Source organism: Styela clava, chromosome 10, assembly GCF_964204865.1.
Source record: "Styela clava chromosome 10, kaStyClav1.hap1.2, whole genome shotgun sequence".
In the NCBI taxonomy this organism is placed as follows: domain Eukaryota; kingdom Metazoa; phylum Chordata; class Ascidiacea; order Stolidobranchia; family Styelidae; genus Styela; species Styela clava.
The window spans coordinates 5,181,209-5,197,175 of NC_135259.1; the positions used below are offsets into that span (position 1 = coordinate 5,181,209).

General features: G+C 34.0%; 1 protein-coding gene across 1 annotated transcript; it reads right to left on the minus strand.

Moving 5' to 3' along the window:
• Positions 1 to 2,106: 2,106 nt before the first annotated feature.
• Positions 2,107 to 12,174, minus strand: LOC120337594 (excitatory amino acid transporter 3-like). The gene is made up of 13 exons (XM_039405431.2): positions 11,905 to 12,174; positions 10,261 to 10,383; positions 9,242 to 9,323; positions 8,844 to 8,886; positions 6,947 to 7,075; positions 6,671 to 6,828; positions 6,127 to 6,328; positions 5,512 to 5,612; positions 4,919 to 5,044; positions 4,358 to 4,492; positions 3,627 to 3,813; positions 3,121 to 3,189; positions 2,107 to 2,824 (listed from the first exon to the last, which is right to left on the minus strand). The coding sequence occupies exons 1-13, from the start codon at positions 12,125 to 12,127 to the stop codon at positions 2,756 to 2,758; spliced, it is 1,647 nt and encodes a 548-aa protein (XP_039261365.1). The 5' UTR covers positions 12,128 to 12,174; the 3' UTR covers positions 2,107 to 2,755.
• Positions 12,175 to 15,967: the final 3,793 nt, after the last annotated feature.

A 15,967-nucleotide genomic window follows, 5' to 3' on the forward strand; every position in this document is an offset into this window, starting at 1 on the left:
TAGCGGACATCATCATTTTAGTAGGGACACAGTGGACATCGCCATTTTAGTAGGGACATAGTGGACATCGCCATTTTAGTAGGGACATACCGGGATTGCGATTTTAGAAGGGACATAGCCATTTTAGTAGGAACATAGCAGACATAGCCATTTTAGTATTGACATAGCGGACATCATCATTTTAGTAGGGACACAGTGGACATCGCCATTTTAGTAGGGATATCGTCATTTTAGTAGAAACATAGTGGACATCGCCATTTTAGTAGGGACATAGTGGACATCGCCATTCTAGTAGGGACATACCGGGATTGCGATTTTAGAAGGGACATAGCCATTTTTGTATTGACATAGCGGACATAGCCATTTTAGTAAGGACATAGTGGACATCGCCATTTTAGTAGGGACACAGTGTACATCGCCATTTTAGTAGGGACACAGTGGACATCGCCATTTTAGTAGGGATATCGCCATTTTAGTAGAAACATAGCGGACATAGCCATTTTAGTAGGGACATAGTGGACATCGCCATTTTAGTAGGGACATAGTGGACATCGCCATTTTAGTAGAAACATAGCGGACATCGCCATTTTAGTAGAGACATAGTGGACATCGCCATTTTAGTAGAGACATATCGGGATTGCAATTTTAGAAGGGACATAGCCATTTTAGTAGGGACATAGCGGACATAGCCATTTTAGTAGGGACATAGTGGACATCGCCATTTTAGTAGGGACATAGTGGACATCGCCATTTTAGTAGAAACATAGCGGACATCGCCATTTTAGTAGGGACATAGTGGACATCGCCATTTTAGTAGGGACATATCGGGATTGCAATTTTAGAAGGGACATAGCCATTTTAGTAGAGACATAGCGGACATAGCCATTTTAGTAGGGACATAGTGGACATCGCCATTTTAGTAGGGACATAGTGGACATCGCCATTTTAGTAGGGACATACCGGGATTGCGATTTTAGAAGGGACATAGCCATTTTAGTAGGAACATAGCGGACATAGCCATTTTAGTATTGACATAGCGGACATAGCCATTTTAGTAAGCACATAGTGGACATCATCATTTTAGTAGGGACACAGTGGACATCGCCATTTTATTAGGGATATCGTCATTTTAGTAGAGACATAGGGGACATCGCCATTTTAGTAGGGACATAGTGGACATCGCCATTCTAGTAGGGACATACCGGGATTGCGATTTTAGAAGGGACATAGCCATTTTTGTATTGACATAGCGGACATAGCCATTTTAGTAAGGACATAGTGGACATCGCCATTTTAGTAGGGACACAGTGGACATCGCCATTTTAGTAGGGACACAGTGGACATCGCCATTTTAGTAGGGATATCGCCATTTTAGTAGAAACATAACGGACATAGCCATTTTAGTAGGGACATAGTGGACATCGCCATTTTAGTAGGGACATAGTGGACATCGCCATTTTAGTAGAAACATAGCGGACATCGCCATTTTAGTAGGGACATAGTGGACATCGCCATTTTAGTAGGGACATAGTGGACATCGCCATTTTAGAAGAAACATAGCGGACATCGCCATTTTAGTAGAAACATAGCGGACATCGCCATTTTAGTAGGGACATAGTGGACATCGCCATTTTAGTAGGGACATAGTGGACATCGCCATTTTAGTAGAAACATAGCGGACATCGCCATTTTAGTAGAAACATAGCGGACATCGCCATTTTAGTAGGGACACAGTGGACATTGCCATTTTAGTAGGGATATCGCCATTTTAGTAGAAACACAGCGGCCATAGCCATTTTAGTAGGGACATAGTGGACATCGCCATTTTAGTAGGGACATATCGGGATTGCGATTTTAGAAGGGACATAGCCAATTTAGTAGGGAAACATCCATTTTAGTAGTGACATAGCGGACATAGCCATTTTATAACTACCCGAAGAACGCGGGATCGTGGCACGTGACATCTGTCTGATGTCATAATTGGGGCGGTATTAAACGACCCGTGACGTTACTGGTGGTCAAATACAAGACAGGTTGATCGTTGCACTACCATGATAATGAACTTCTATCAATTTAGATTCAGTTTAAAACAATGATTTATTTCAGTCAAATATATCATTCTAATTTTTTGCATGAAATGTTTAAAATAATCACACATTAAATATGAAAATCTCCATATTCACATTTTATTTAAAACATTAAATATGAGACAAAGCAACTATCCAACTGCGTGACAGGACTTTCTTGAAATTGATAAATATCACCGGTATTTTTAAATTATGGCGTGCTCGGCAGTCTGCTATAGAGTTTATTGATGAACCAAATGCTTCAAGTCAAAAAAAATGTTGTGACTGCAAAATACCGATACATTTTTAAATTTTCTTTCAAATTATAATTGCCTATAGTTCGTGATATGAAATTGGTTCTGTCCATTCAATAAGCGCACTCCAAAACAGCAAAATAAAAAACGATATTCTAGCATTTATTGACATATACGAAAATAAGCCATTTGAAGAATAAAATTTTAAAATACCGTTACGAAAACGTTATTTATATTGTATAATGACAAAATTGTAATTGGTATTGTGAAAATACTAACAAGTATTGATGAGACTTCTTATAATATGTTTAATTTTTACTTTCAAATCACAGAGCAATTCAGTCACATGTTGAATTAGAAAGAGGTGAAAATATTGTGCTAAATTTACAAATTTGTATGAAAATAAAACACCAGTTTCTTGTTACATTGCATTGCTTACAAGCTGGTAGACATTTCGTTACCAGGCAGGTAAGCGTCATTCACTTTTCCGTTTCTCATTCGAAGCTGAAAACATAAGGTAATTTGAAGAATGAAGGAGACTAAGTTAGTCTACATTTGTATATAAATGTATCTCATGATCTTTATTGTTGAGAGATCCCCGTAAGCAATATCGGCTAAATCAACTACACGAATGTACAAAAATACAATGTACCCGAACCCATAACCCATTCTGGTCTATTCTCGGTAGCCCTGGAAATTTGGAGCATTGCTCAAACCAAATTTAATATTAAACAAATTGTAGTAGATTTACGTTTTATTGGATTTAAAAAATATATATAGAAAGCAAAACTTTGTCTTACCGAATCGTCTTTACTAAACTGATTATAGTGAGGTGCAAATTCATTTTGATTTGCTGCTTTCGATTCAATCTAAAAAATGGAATGCCACTAAATAGTTTTTGTCATTGTATGTTTTGCTGAGTAGATTTGATGGTATGCCATAACCCACACTATGTACATCACTTTAATATAAAGCCAAACAAGCTCGGTACATGCTTCGGCAATAGCGAGTGGTTTCCACCAGCAGGCTTATTTATTGTAACGCAGGAACAACTGACCGGAACGTCGTTTTCACCAGTTGTTTCTGTATTACTATGTTTTGGGAATGTCTTCGTCAGTTTACAATATCGTGTATATTCAAGTAATTAGGGATCAGAATTGCCAACCGGCCTATTTAGCTATTTCTTTGCTTCCAAACCCCATGTATAAACCCGTGATGTATTCAAAAACATATTCATCAAATTACAAAAACTGAGAATTTAGCACTTCTCGTCTTCAAACGGTCACAAAATGACGATCTAACTTACCTTGCCTGTCGTAACTTCAGTAACTGTCGAATCGGAGTCTGTGCTCAAGTACCGTTTATGTAATTCTTGTCGAGTAGAAGGACGTTTCATTTCATCCACGCGTTCCAAGTCCTCTTTGGATAATTTTTGAACAACTCCAGCGCCAATGGAATCTCCTAGCACATTTACTGTTGTTCGAATGCGGTCTCTGTTAAAAAAGTTACGTTTGCTTGTCGCAACTGTTTTCGTTTTTTTCGAATTACAATTTGTGGTGATCATTTTATACAACAATGAAATGCTTTATTGTCTTAGGGTTGAGCATTCTCTGTGACATAAGTATAACTCAAATTTAATTCAGCCCATTAGTTCACGAACGAAAAGGTTTACACAGCTTATTAGGAGATTTGTTGGCAGATAGAATATATCAGCCTACATGTTCCATGTGTAAGACTTAGCATGAGATAATAAGTCAGTAATGACACTGCCAGTAAAGAATGATGAAGAACGATAAGAATATTTATTTATATCTAAATTCCGGTAAAATTCTAATTAATTGATCAAAGTTAGTAAACAAATAGAGTTGTTTTAAGAATTGATACCAAAACTATACAATATCATTAAAGTGAGTTTAAGTCAATAATGCACAGATGTATAAACACACACAACTAACTTTTTTTGTAAATATATATCAATGAAAAATATTGAGAAACACGAACCGTTGGAGCTCAGAACCTAACATAAATCGTACTTACAGCAACCAATCTACTGCTAAAATGAGCGTAATATCCTCTGTTGGCAATCCAACCGCTTGCAAAACAATTACCAGAGTAATCAATCCTGCTTGTGGAACTCCAGCAGCTCCAATACTTGCAAATGTTGCAGTGACGCTGAATCAATAATTGTTAAATACCAATTTAGAATAGTATATATATATGTTCTCCGACAAAGTCATTATTTATGAATGATCTAATTCTAGATTCTGTCCATTGACATTTTTATCCCTAGAAGTGATATTAAAAGGGTACATTATCCACATCGCGTGTTTCAGGCCGAGCAATAAACAATATTTACAATTTTTTCATTGCATGTTCAATAAGTTCCATCTTTCAGTTTTCAACTATTTTTTTCATTTATTTTATATTATACATACAGTTTGTACCATTATGCATGGAGAAGCACTTGTCAATTGTACCTACTTATAGAATATAGGTATTTACATACAAAATACAAGGTGCAATTTAAATTTGCCACCGTTTTTATACTACGTTGCAACCTCGATTTATATATTTATTGTTATTTAAACTACAGTATACCTGATTGTTACTATTTCTCCGAAACTCAACGATATGTCATTGACTTGAGCAATAAATATTGCTGCAACAGCTTCATATAATGCAGTTCCATCCATGTTTATTGTAGCACCAATGGGAAGAACAAACCTGAAAAAGTATATTTTTAGGAGATCATAACGTATTCGATTCATACACATGTAATTAATTAACCATTCAACTAAATTAAACCATAGTATAACTGTATGAAAAAGAAGAAAAATTACGACCGTTACTATTGTACCATTATTTTAGAAAGGTTGGCCTTCTGGTTCTTTGTATTTTTGAAGCCTACCTTCGTATATTGTTTTAACATTGATGTATGTATACAACCGACAGATTTCAGATAGATTGTTTTTCAAAGCAATTAGATCAAATTTACCGTTTAATCGCCTACTCCACTTCAACCCCACAATTTTGTTTGCATTATTTTGTAATACAGTGAATTTATTCGGGGTCGTTGGCATGAAACGTAAAAAGTTGGAATTTCGTCGAATCAATATTTAACTTAGAAGTTTTATTATAATATGTACTCATCTATAAAAAAGGTTGAAATTATTGCAATATTTCCGCTGTACCTCGTACACCGTTTGTCAACTTTGTTAATGTCTTCTAAATTACTAATGGTGATGGGCAGTGTTGCTGAACTTGATGATGTTGCCAATGCAGTCATGAGAGCCTGTTTGTAGATAATTGCACTTGAAATTTCTATCAAGATGTATTTTTTTTAAATCATTGCAAATATTATGCAATTAAAGAGTCCTGCTGTACACTAACACAAATATATTTCTGTAACGTTTCCTCTGATCAAATTCAGACTTCCTCAGACAAGCAGTGTTTGTTGTAAACTGCTTGTCCGAGGAAGTCTGATTTTGGTCAGACGAAACGTTACAGAAGTACATTTGTGTTTGTGCGCAGCGCGATTCTTAACTTGCATAGTATAGTCCTGTTTCTTCTACACGCATACGGATCCACTATCATAAAGGCACAGAAGGAGGATAAGTTAGTTATTCCCGCGCAACCCAACTAATAGTTGCAAGTAATAGCTGCATTATATAACCGAATGAGTATGTAAAATTTCGACAAATAGCCATCTGTTGAAAGACTTCTACTATAAATGTGTTTTATGATATATTTATATCGTAAATTTTTCATAATTTCTTCGCCTTCTATACAAAGAACATTGTTTTCACCTGAGAAACCCCAAGAACGTAAGTAAAAGGATTTTTTCGAACGACGATAAAATATATCAGAGGAAGAACAATGAGTCCGTGTATTGCTAAACCTGAAACAACGGTCGCAATGTATAAACCAAGCTGTTGCATCGTTTGTTCAGGATCTTCCATTTTCATAATCTCCCCAGCAATCAAAAAAATGATACCAATTGGAGAATACCTTTTATATAATAAATTTATAATATATAATAAGTTCATACTAAAAGTATATATAAATGACTTAGACTAATGATCATTAAGGATGTTTGTTAACTTCGGAGTCTCACTGTGCCATACCGTGTTTCCCCGAAAATGAGAGCTATCCTGAAAATAAGACCTACCCTGAATTTTAAAAATGATTTTAAAATAAGCCCTCCCCTCAAAATAAGACCTAGTCAATAGCGCGAATATTTTTTTGACCTAGTCAATAACAAGACTAACTAATACTATATATCTATGCACGGACAACAGTTTGCCAAAGATTGTCAAAAGATTTTGAATATATATATCAAATATCACTCACCAAATAACAATTTTAACCATTTTCATGACAGCCTCGTTGAAAATGGAAAAAAATTGCACCAAAAGTTGTCCGCCTTCCAATTTTCCGATAATTATTCCAAAAGTTATACAAAACGTGATCAGTCCCAAAACGTTGACGCCTAACTTGTATTCTCCAACCTGTTTTGTAGCGGATAAATGGTGTTAATATTGTACAGAGAAGTATAAAAACATTGTATATAGTAAATTTCTTTTTATTTATATTTATATGAAGACAAAGAGACAGTAAATTGCTTACAATTTTATAGTCTACAACTTGCTCAACCATTTCAGTAACAGGGGGTTCAGTTGGTGAGGCAGTTGTCATTCCAGTCATGTTCAACAATTCGCTGACGTTCCCATAGATTGGTTCACGACGTGTTTGATACTACGAAAAAAAAAATATTGATTATGAAGGTATAAAATTTCATACTCTGCTCAGAAATACAATTTAAAAACAAGTAGGTTGCCTTAGACCAGTGTTTCCCACCCGAGTCCGCGGAGCGTTTGAATGAGTCCGCAACGAGCCAGAAATTCACTGCGAAACTTAACCATCAGCCATGTTACGATTTACGTTAGAATTTACATAAAACATAAAAAGCAAGTTTATTCACATGTCATCAATCGAGTCAATAATTACTGGATACTGAGCAGGGCTGCGCATATATTCGAATATTCAACTACTAGAATAGCAATTTACTATTCGAAAATTTGGTAACAGGTGACGCTACAGGTCATTTGCGCGTCGCTTTAATCAAACGATTGGAGTTCACAACTCACTTTCGGATTTCCGACGAGAACACGAGTCGATACTGGATAGATACCCAAGTGCTGTTTCTCGGAGCTCGAACAACGAGGAAATTTTGTTTTTGGTAGGTGTCAATGGTGGCAAACTAAATTTTCTAAATTGATAAGCGGCAATACAAAATATATACTAAAAATAAAACGGAGAACACCATGAGTTTTGTTTTATGATGGTCCGAGACCGATTAAAATCGCTTTTTTATACATTACAAATCGCAAAATTTCCCTTAGGATTTTTTGCTTTACTGCCTCAACATTTGTATGTACAGTACTGGAGCGCCGTAAGTGTTGTACCTATAGCTCAGATTTGTCAAATTCCCAAAAATAAGAATCAAAACAAAATATAATCGGGCACTTTACCACGCATTTTTGTGTCCACGAATTGTCATGATATTTTCTGAAGTATTGCTTTTATTTCGTCAACACAGCCGCAGATTAAAATGATCATCAAGGCGATCAATATTTTTTTCGATTTTTCGATTTACTAATATACTTCAATTATCTTTTTATTAAGTACTAAATCAAGTTGTACGTTCTAGAAATTTATAGAAGATAATAGGATTTTTCTAGCCGCGATAACAAATTCGCAAGATTGCAAAAAATATGTAACAAAACTAAATATAATCAGGCAATATATTCTCATATTATTAAGTTCGCAGATTGCCGTGGTATTTTAAAGAAATAATGCTTTCATCTTGTCATATGTTGACGCAACCGCGAGTGACCATGAACACAATTAAATTAAAAAGATATTTTAAATTCTCGTCGTTGTCATGGATTGAATATTGTGCGACAAGAAAGGCCATTTATCCACTAAAAAAGTCGGCTCTTTTAACAAAAGCGTAATTTCGGCGAATTTCCGATTTTGAAATTCGTTGAAATTCTGTTGTGTTTGGTTTTATTACTTCTTGCAATAAACGCACGTTGAGTCCGCAAAGGTTGTCGCCGGTGAAAAAATAGTCCGCGACCAAAAAACGCTGCCTTAGACTATGGTTACATGAGCCCAATAGAGCTTCCTAATTTGCTCATGCTTCAGCTATAGATTTCATGCTTAATTTACATTTTTAGGTCACAGAATGTATTTTAAAATTTACATTTTGTACACTAATAGATTGTAGTGCTTGAATACCACGCCTGAATATTGGATGTCATCTATACTTAGCCAAAAACTTCTGTGATTTTGCCTACATTTACGATTGTCATATTGTTCCTGTAGTCTGCCAATCAATAATACTTATATTTGAACTTTCAGAATTTTTGTTATGCGATGTGCAACTATATCACAGTATTGAAAGAAATGTTTAATTGATGAATGGTATTATATGTGAATTAACAGTATATATAAGTTTCACCTGTTGAAAGCAAGCTTGAACGATATTCTCCGGAAACAAATTTCTGTCGAACAAAAGTGAAAAAGGCGACTAAATAGGGGGATTATAAAATGTTATCTGCATTGCAACTACAAAAGCCTATTCTGTGAACAGATATGATACTATATAATAATCGATTGGCAAAAAATGAAGGTAGAGTCAGATACGTAAACATTTTTCTGGTGTGTTTTAAAAAGGTATTTTTTAAAAATCAGTTGATCTTTAGAGCACTCATACCATATTTAAAAACATACAAACCTCAATATTGCATTACTGAGAAAGTTTGGCAACTTTGCTGAAATTCATCAACGTAGAACTATATTTATATTCTAAAATTTATATTTGAAATTTTACTGCTGCGACTTATTCATGTTTCTCACCTCAGTAGATCCAACATAGCATCAACTGCCGTAACTTCCGGTGAACTTCCGGTTGATTCAATGTCATCTTTGCCGGCTCTACCTAGAAATAAATAGAAAAATAAAAATAAGATAAAATATTTGGTAAGAGATATCCAACAATATATTATATAATTATAGATGCATAAATTTTTAGTATCAAGCGATGGATTAATAAAGCTTAATTGACTCAACTGCTACCAACTCTGTAGGTCAAACAAAGTTCAATTTGACTGTTGCTTCACTATTACGTTGTTGAAGCTTGGAATGTTGAGTTCAAATTATTCATTATCTAACTTTTATATATACACACAATCCTTCAGCGGTTAAAAGTATTGACATAACTTGGTGAACAAGATTTTATCGACTGAATACATATTATAAGTCTTGTTTGCTGGGCTTTCAAAGACACCGAGAACAACAGCAAATATTGGCGTCAAAGGGTATAAAGCTATAAAAAGCGAGTTACTTATTTCAACATAAAATTTTTTAATGCTAAAACGCTCAGTAACAAATACAGTGAGATATTACAGGTTTTCCATCTAGAATACCATAAATAGTGTATGAAAAACCTGGGGATCTGATATAAAATACTGTCTAATAATATTTCCAGCTTGTTTAGAACAATTTCTATAAATTTGTATGGCTAGAATATAATGTCTCTGGTTTTTTAATTTATACCCTAGTTGAGTCTTGTACCCGAGCCAGTTTTGAATCTTAATCACACTAATTATTCCATATTTTTTATATTAGGTTTATTGTTTTACAGACTTGAATCCCATTCTACATGAGCCACTTTTAGAGTGGCTTTGTTTAAGAAATATTGTAAGTATTTTAAATATTAGCATAGATTTTTTCACCTCTGTCATGTAAAAACAATGGTCAGCTCATAACTTCACATTATATTTATTACATTACGCATTGGACAACAAGGAATGCTTCCGTCTAGTTACCTGTAATTACGCATGGTTTTTATACAAAACCACGAAATGAGTTATTACCTGGCTCAATGGTTACCACTAGTACGATACCAATGATAACAGCAATCAGTGTGGTACACATATAGTATACGACAGCTCTCAAGCCCATTTTTCCTGATGCATTCTGATCGAGGCTGGCAACGCCTATGAAACAAATAACGTTACAAAACTACACATAATGTATTACATTTTGATAAAATTCACTGTTGTAATATAAATTCCCTTATGACAAATAAAGGTATTTGCGATACTCCCAATGACCTTCAATGCTCTGAAACGTTGAAGTGTGTAAACAAGTTTTCATTCTTCATCGTCATGTTTGGTAAATACTGTATCATTAATCAACAAGAGAAAATAAGGAAAATAGAATTGCGGATAAAAATTATTTAAGTTTACTTTGCTGAACCCATCACGTTGTCAAATAAATTCTATTGTTGTGATTGAATCATCTCTATTTGGTAGAATTCAACTTTGTCACATTTACCAGTGTTATGATCAAAAGTTTTTTTGCGTAGGCTAAATGACAATACTTGCTGGCAGTAGAATGATTCTATAAATATATATAAAATGACAAATGATAAATCACCATCAGATCAGATTGAACAATTTTGTAATATTTTAATTATTGCGATAATATTGAAATTCAGTGATAATTATTTGCTTTTCAGAAGAATATAATGCTACAATGATAGCTTACAACATTGTGTGCTTACAACAAATGTATTTATAATTTACGTGCTTTGTTCACTGCAATTAATACGATTACTTTTTTTCGTTTATAAAAGCGTATTAATTTGTAAAATTGACCAATCAATAAAAATTGACAAATCTCATATAAAACTTCCCAAAATATTTATCCGACCACACGTATTGAAAAACACTTGTAAGGTTTAATCTTAGTCTTGAATAATGTGGTAGGGACATGCCAGTTGTCAACAAAATTCAGTTAGTTTTATTTATTGCATAGTATATATTTTCTCATCATATTTTACTAAGTATGGTATGCATATTATGATCTGTGATTCAATTCATAAAATATGTTCATCTCAAACAAAAATATTTTATCAAATATAAATCACGCAATCAATTATGTTGTAAATATTTATTTATTCAAACATCACATTGAATAAATTGACAATCTAGTGTTTGCCAGGTGTTTTTAAAAATATTTATCTGGTGGGTGAAATCGGGCGTTAATTACTGTGGATAAATATAATGAAAATTTGTAAAAAAAACGTGTTGCTCTTTACGTTTCTCCAAATTTTCTATACACAAAGATGCACAATCAAAGAAACTTATATTTTTGAAAGTTTGGCACCATTTATATAAATCAGTAATTCATAGAATTATTAATAACACGTCAACTTACGTTTTGTCCTACTAAGATAAGTACTCGTAAACATTTTTATTGTGCTAGAGTTTTAGGCAATAAAGTAAGGTCATTGCTTAAAATACCAAGCTAGGAGTTCGAATTAGTCTGTTCTTATAAAGACGGGCAAGATCATTGATTTTGGTGGAAATTTTCATTCAGCATGCCTCTTCTTTTTTTTTTAAAGAAATAGCACACATTCCATTCCGAATATTTTGGGAGTCATTATCGAGCCGTTAGCCTCAGTTTATCCGTGGCTGATTTAGTTAAACAAGGAAACAATATTCAATGTTTACCTGTTATGAGACTGCACACAATCAATGGTAATATCATCATTTTAAGCATTCTGAGCAAAAGTTCTCCAGGAAACATAAAATAATAAATATCAAGTTGTGATAAATGAGCTTCCCTCATTCCTATACCAAGACAGATGCCGACGATTACTCCAGCAAGCGTTGCCAGCAGCAAGGCGTTCATTTTTGCCCAATTCTTCCATGCTTTCTTCGTGCAGCAACCCATAATTTTATTCGGTAAAATAGATAATTCTAGATATACTGTAAATCTGAATATAATGAAGTTTGAACGAAAATAAAAATATATAATGCTGAAATCATCATTTTATTGAAGATGGGGACCCTAGAGATTTTTCATTGCAACATTTTCCAAAGTTTGAATAATAGTGCATATATTATACCAAAAATTTACCAATATTTTAATACATGCATTTCTCGACGGCCGTTATTCCCACACTACTTTCAATATAGATTCTGCGGTTCCAATGATACAATTTATTTAACTTTACTGTCAGTGACAAGACGCAGACGAGTAACTTTTCTAACATACTTTTTCGAACGATTTCGAAAATGACATGATTTGTCATTTTTAAATAAAGTATATACAGAAACTAAAATTTTAGAGCAAACAATGAGCTTATATGATTCGTGCAATACACTTAAACGTATAAAATTATAAACTTTATGATTTACATTATCGCAAAAAAGTAATGTAATAATATTCCAGACTATCCCTGCTGTTTTAGACGTTAAAATATCATCATCATTTTTAAACGTCCATCAATGAAATGTACTTTCCTGTCTTAAATCGACTCTAAGGCGTGTTAAAACTGATTGCAGTTTGAAAAGAAGAAGTGTGTTTACTTAGTGACAAATCTTCAAACAAGTCTGAATACGTGTTCATGTCGTATCCCCTGCGTGGAATTGAAGTTGTCTACTCCAAGGCCTCTTGTATATTATAAATGAACGCTTGTTGGAATTATTATATTTGCTTTTTATCACTTTTTCCACTATTTATTTCACTATATCACTATTTATTATGTACTTTCCTCGTTTCTGATAATTCAATAAGGAGGTTGATAACAATTGACGCAAAGTATAGGTAAAAACAAACACTATTACACAGAGAGATATAATTGTTTTATTATGATATCTGTTTGTGGCGAAACACGCCCTCAACACGCCACGTATTTTCTTAGTCCCGATTAAGTTGCGTATTAAAGTAAACAGTGATTAGTCATACGCTGACGATCTACGAAACTTCATAAATAAAGTGAACTTAAAAGTTTTGAAGGACAAAGGTAAATTGTAAACAAACTTTGTAATCCGGGAGTTACTCCTGAAACACAGCTCTGATACACAAAATACGCCTACGATTTATTGTATGTTAGTTTTATGATTAATATGTAAAACTGCATTACAGCACATTTTATATACCCCAATCCGATTTTTATCAATTACCTTCTGGGCACAAAGTGTGCATATATGGGACGTTCTATCAACGTGTTGTTGTTGGTGTTCTTGTTGTTGTTGGTGGTGTTCTTGTTGTTGTTGTTGTTGATGTGAAAATCGTGTTTATCTGCTACTATTTGACCAATCGATTTCAAAATCTTCAGTACTTGAAGTGGGCAAAATTGGCTAGAAGGCAATTGCTTTTATTACTTTGAATAAATTTCCTTTTATTCCCGATATTTCAATCAAAATGTTTCTTTTTATTTAATTTTGTAGAAACACTTTATTCCGTCTCGCTTGTCTGTCGATCTTTTTAGCAAAATCAATGCTTAGCCGAGCCGTAGCCAGCGAGCGAGCGTTTCATACTATCACCGATGCGATGCGCAAGCGTCATGTCCGTATGTCTGAGCATCATTCTCATTTATGCAGAGTATTATTTGCAATTGATTGTTGCTGAATTTAAATACGAATCATATCACTGGTTAAATCGAGTTTATTTTTCTATTCTTACAGCTTAACAGTATGTAAAGTGACCTAATAATTTCTAAAGTACATATCATGCGGACTACATGAGAAATAGATTATTTGCTTTGTTTTGCAACCTTAGACATACATAGTATTTGACAGAATGTGCGACTATTTCTTATTAATCGAACCCCGAACAGTAGTGTGTAGTTTTGGTCAAATTCAATCTACCTCCTTGTGTCACAATTACTTTTTACCGCCTCTTTTATTTCCCAAAATCAAGTTTTCCCGATCCCCGGTGAAAATAAAACATATTTCTCACATGGTCAACTTCTGCTGAATTAAAAAGGCATACTAGAAGATTTCTTATGAATCTAAAACCCTACAACATGCGAATGAATTCTTTCGTAAAGTTCCCTCAAAGTTGCATCAATGCTAGTACGCTATTGACCTCACCTTGTGTTGACAGCTTTTCCCTGTGCTGTCTCTGTGAACGATCCTAACTTTTTATGATCGTGCAAACAATTGAAAGAGTGCTGGTAAAACATAGTCAATATAGACACACACTTTTATGTATAAATTTCCAGGAACCTCTAAAACCAGAGCAAACACGACCGAATTCTTTCGATCACTAGGTTTGTGGCCATTTTCATTTATCTTTGTACTATGGCCGATTGATGAGTGGTTCTGTTCTGATTCTATCTTTGGTCAGACGAAACGTTACAGAATATATTTTTGTTAGTATGTGGCAAGAATTTCGAACTACATATAGAATCGCCATATTTGTATAAGCTAATCTTTATTGTTTCTCCAATCTGAAAGATTACGATTTGACACATATACAAATTTTATTTCAACAAAATGCAATACAGCCAAGAAATATGTCCGTGCTGGTTAATGTACGGTTATGTTATTAAAAGCTTGAAAACCCTCATGTTTTCACATCAAATCTACGGGGCACATTTTTTTGTAGTTCGTTTAACCGCATTATCTGATATTCGTGTAATATTCCAGGCTTCAAATATGTTTTATTGTAAGCAAGGTGTAGAAAAATTAAACATTCAAGATTGTTTTTTATTGTTTCATTGAATTTTGTTAATTATGTTGTTTCGTTTAAATATGTCGAAAAGGTAATTGAATTTATCATCAACTGTGAACAAAAGAACATTATCCCGAAAATACGTATAGGATAGGAGTGGGCAACCATTTTCGACTCGCGTGCCAAAATCGGCTAAATTTAACGACAAAATTCTTCCGCGTGCCGACCAAAATTAAAAACAATGCTTTTCTACGTCCAAAATAAAAAATACACAACAATAAACCTAACATGTACAGACAGATTCACTATTCGGAAAATATCAGAGCGACAAAGAGACTCGGTTACTTTTCGTATTCAATAATCTATATCAGTGAGACTACTGCTGCTGGTGCATTACCGCTGATAAAGATTTCACATTGGGTTTATATTTTGTAACTTTCAACGAAATACACGAACTACTAGTTTCATCTTTCAGGCTATTCTGGTTACGAGACTTAAGAAAGTTCATAACTGAGAACAGAGATTCACAAGCATGAGTAGATAAAAACAAGGAGAGTTTTTAAGGAGAATGATCTCGTTTCCAAGGCCTCGCTTGCGTGCCGAATAAATGGGCTCGCGTACCAAGTTTGGCACGCGTGTCAGGGGTTGCCCGCCCCTGGTATAGGATAAGCAAAGAACTGTATTGTTTTGTTATTGTTCTGTCAGCGTACTGTCATGTTGGTCCATTATAATGAAACAGAATACGGACTTATATACGGATACGAAAATATCCTGCCAAATATTACGTACAATATACTGCATTTAACTAGATAATATAAATTATTTATAGAACTAATACAAAACGTACCATATTTATTCACGTTTAGATATCATGGTATAATGTGATTTCCATTCTATGTAATTAATTATGAAGTTTACTCCTCTGGTTTGACATTTATATGTAGGACTGGTTAATTATTAAAATGTTTGCTAAGAGACAAACGTGCATAATAAAATTTTACCAGATATTTCAAATCATCGACTTGGATATGACAATATATCATGCCAAATTATACATGTTGTTATATGTAGGGCATTTATAGGCCTCCTGATAACAGGGCTATTGCTGAA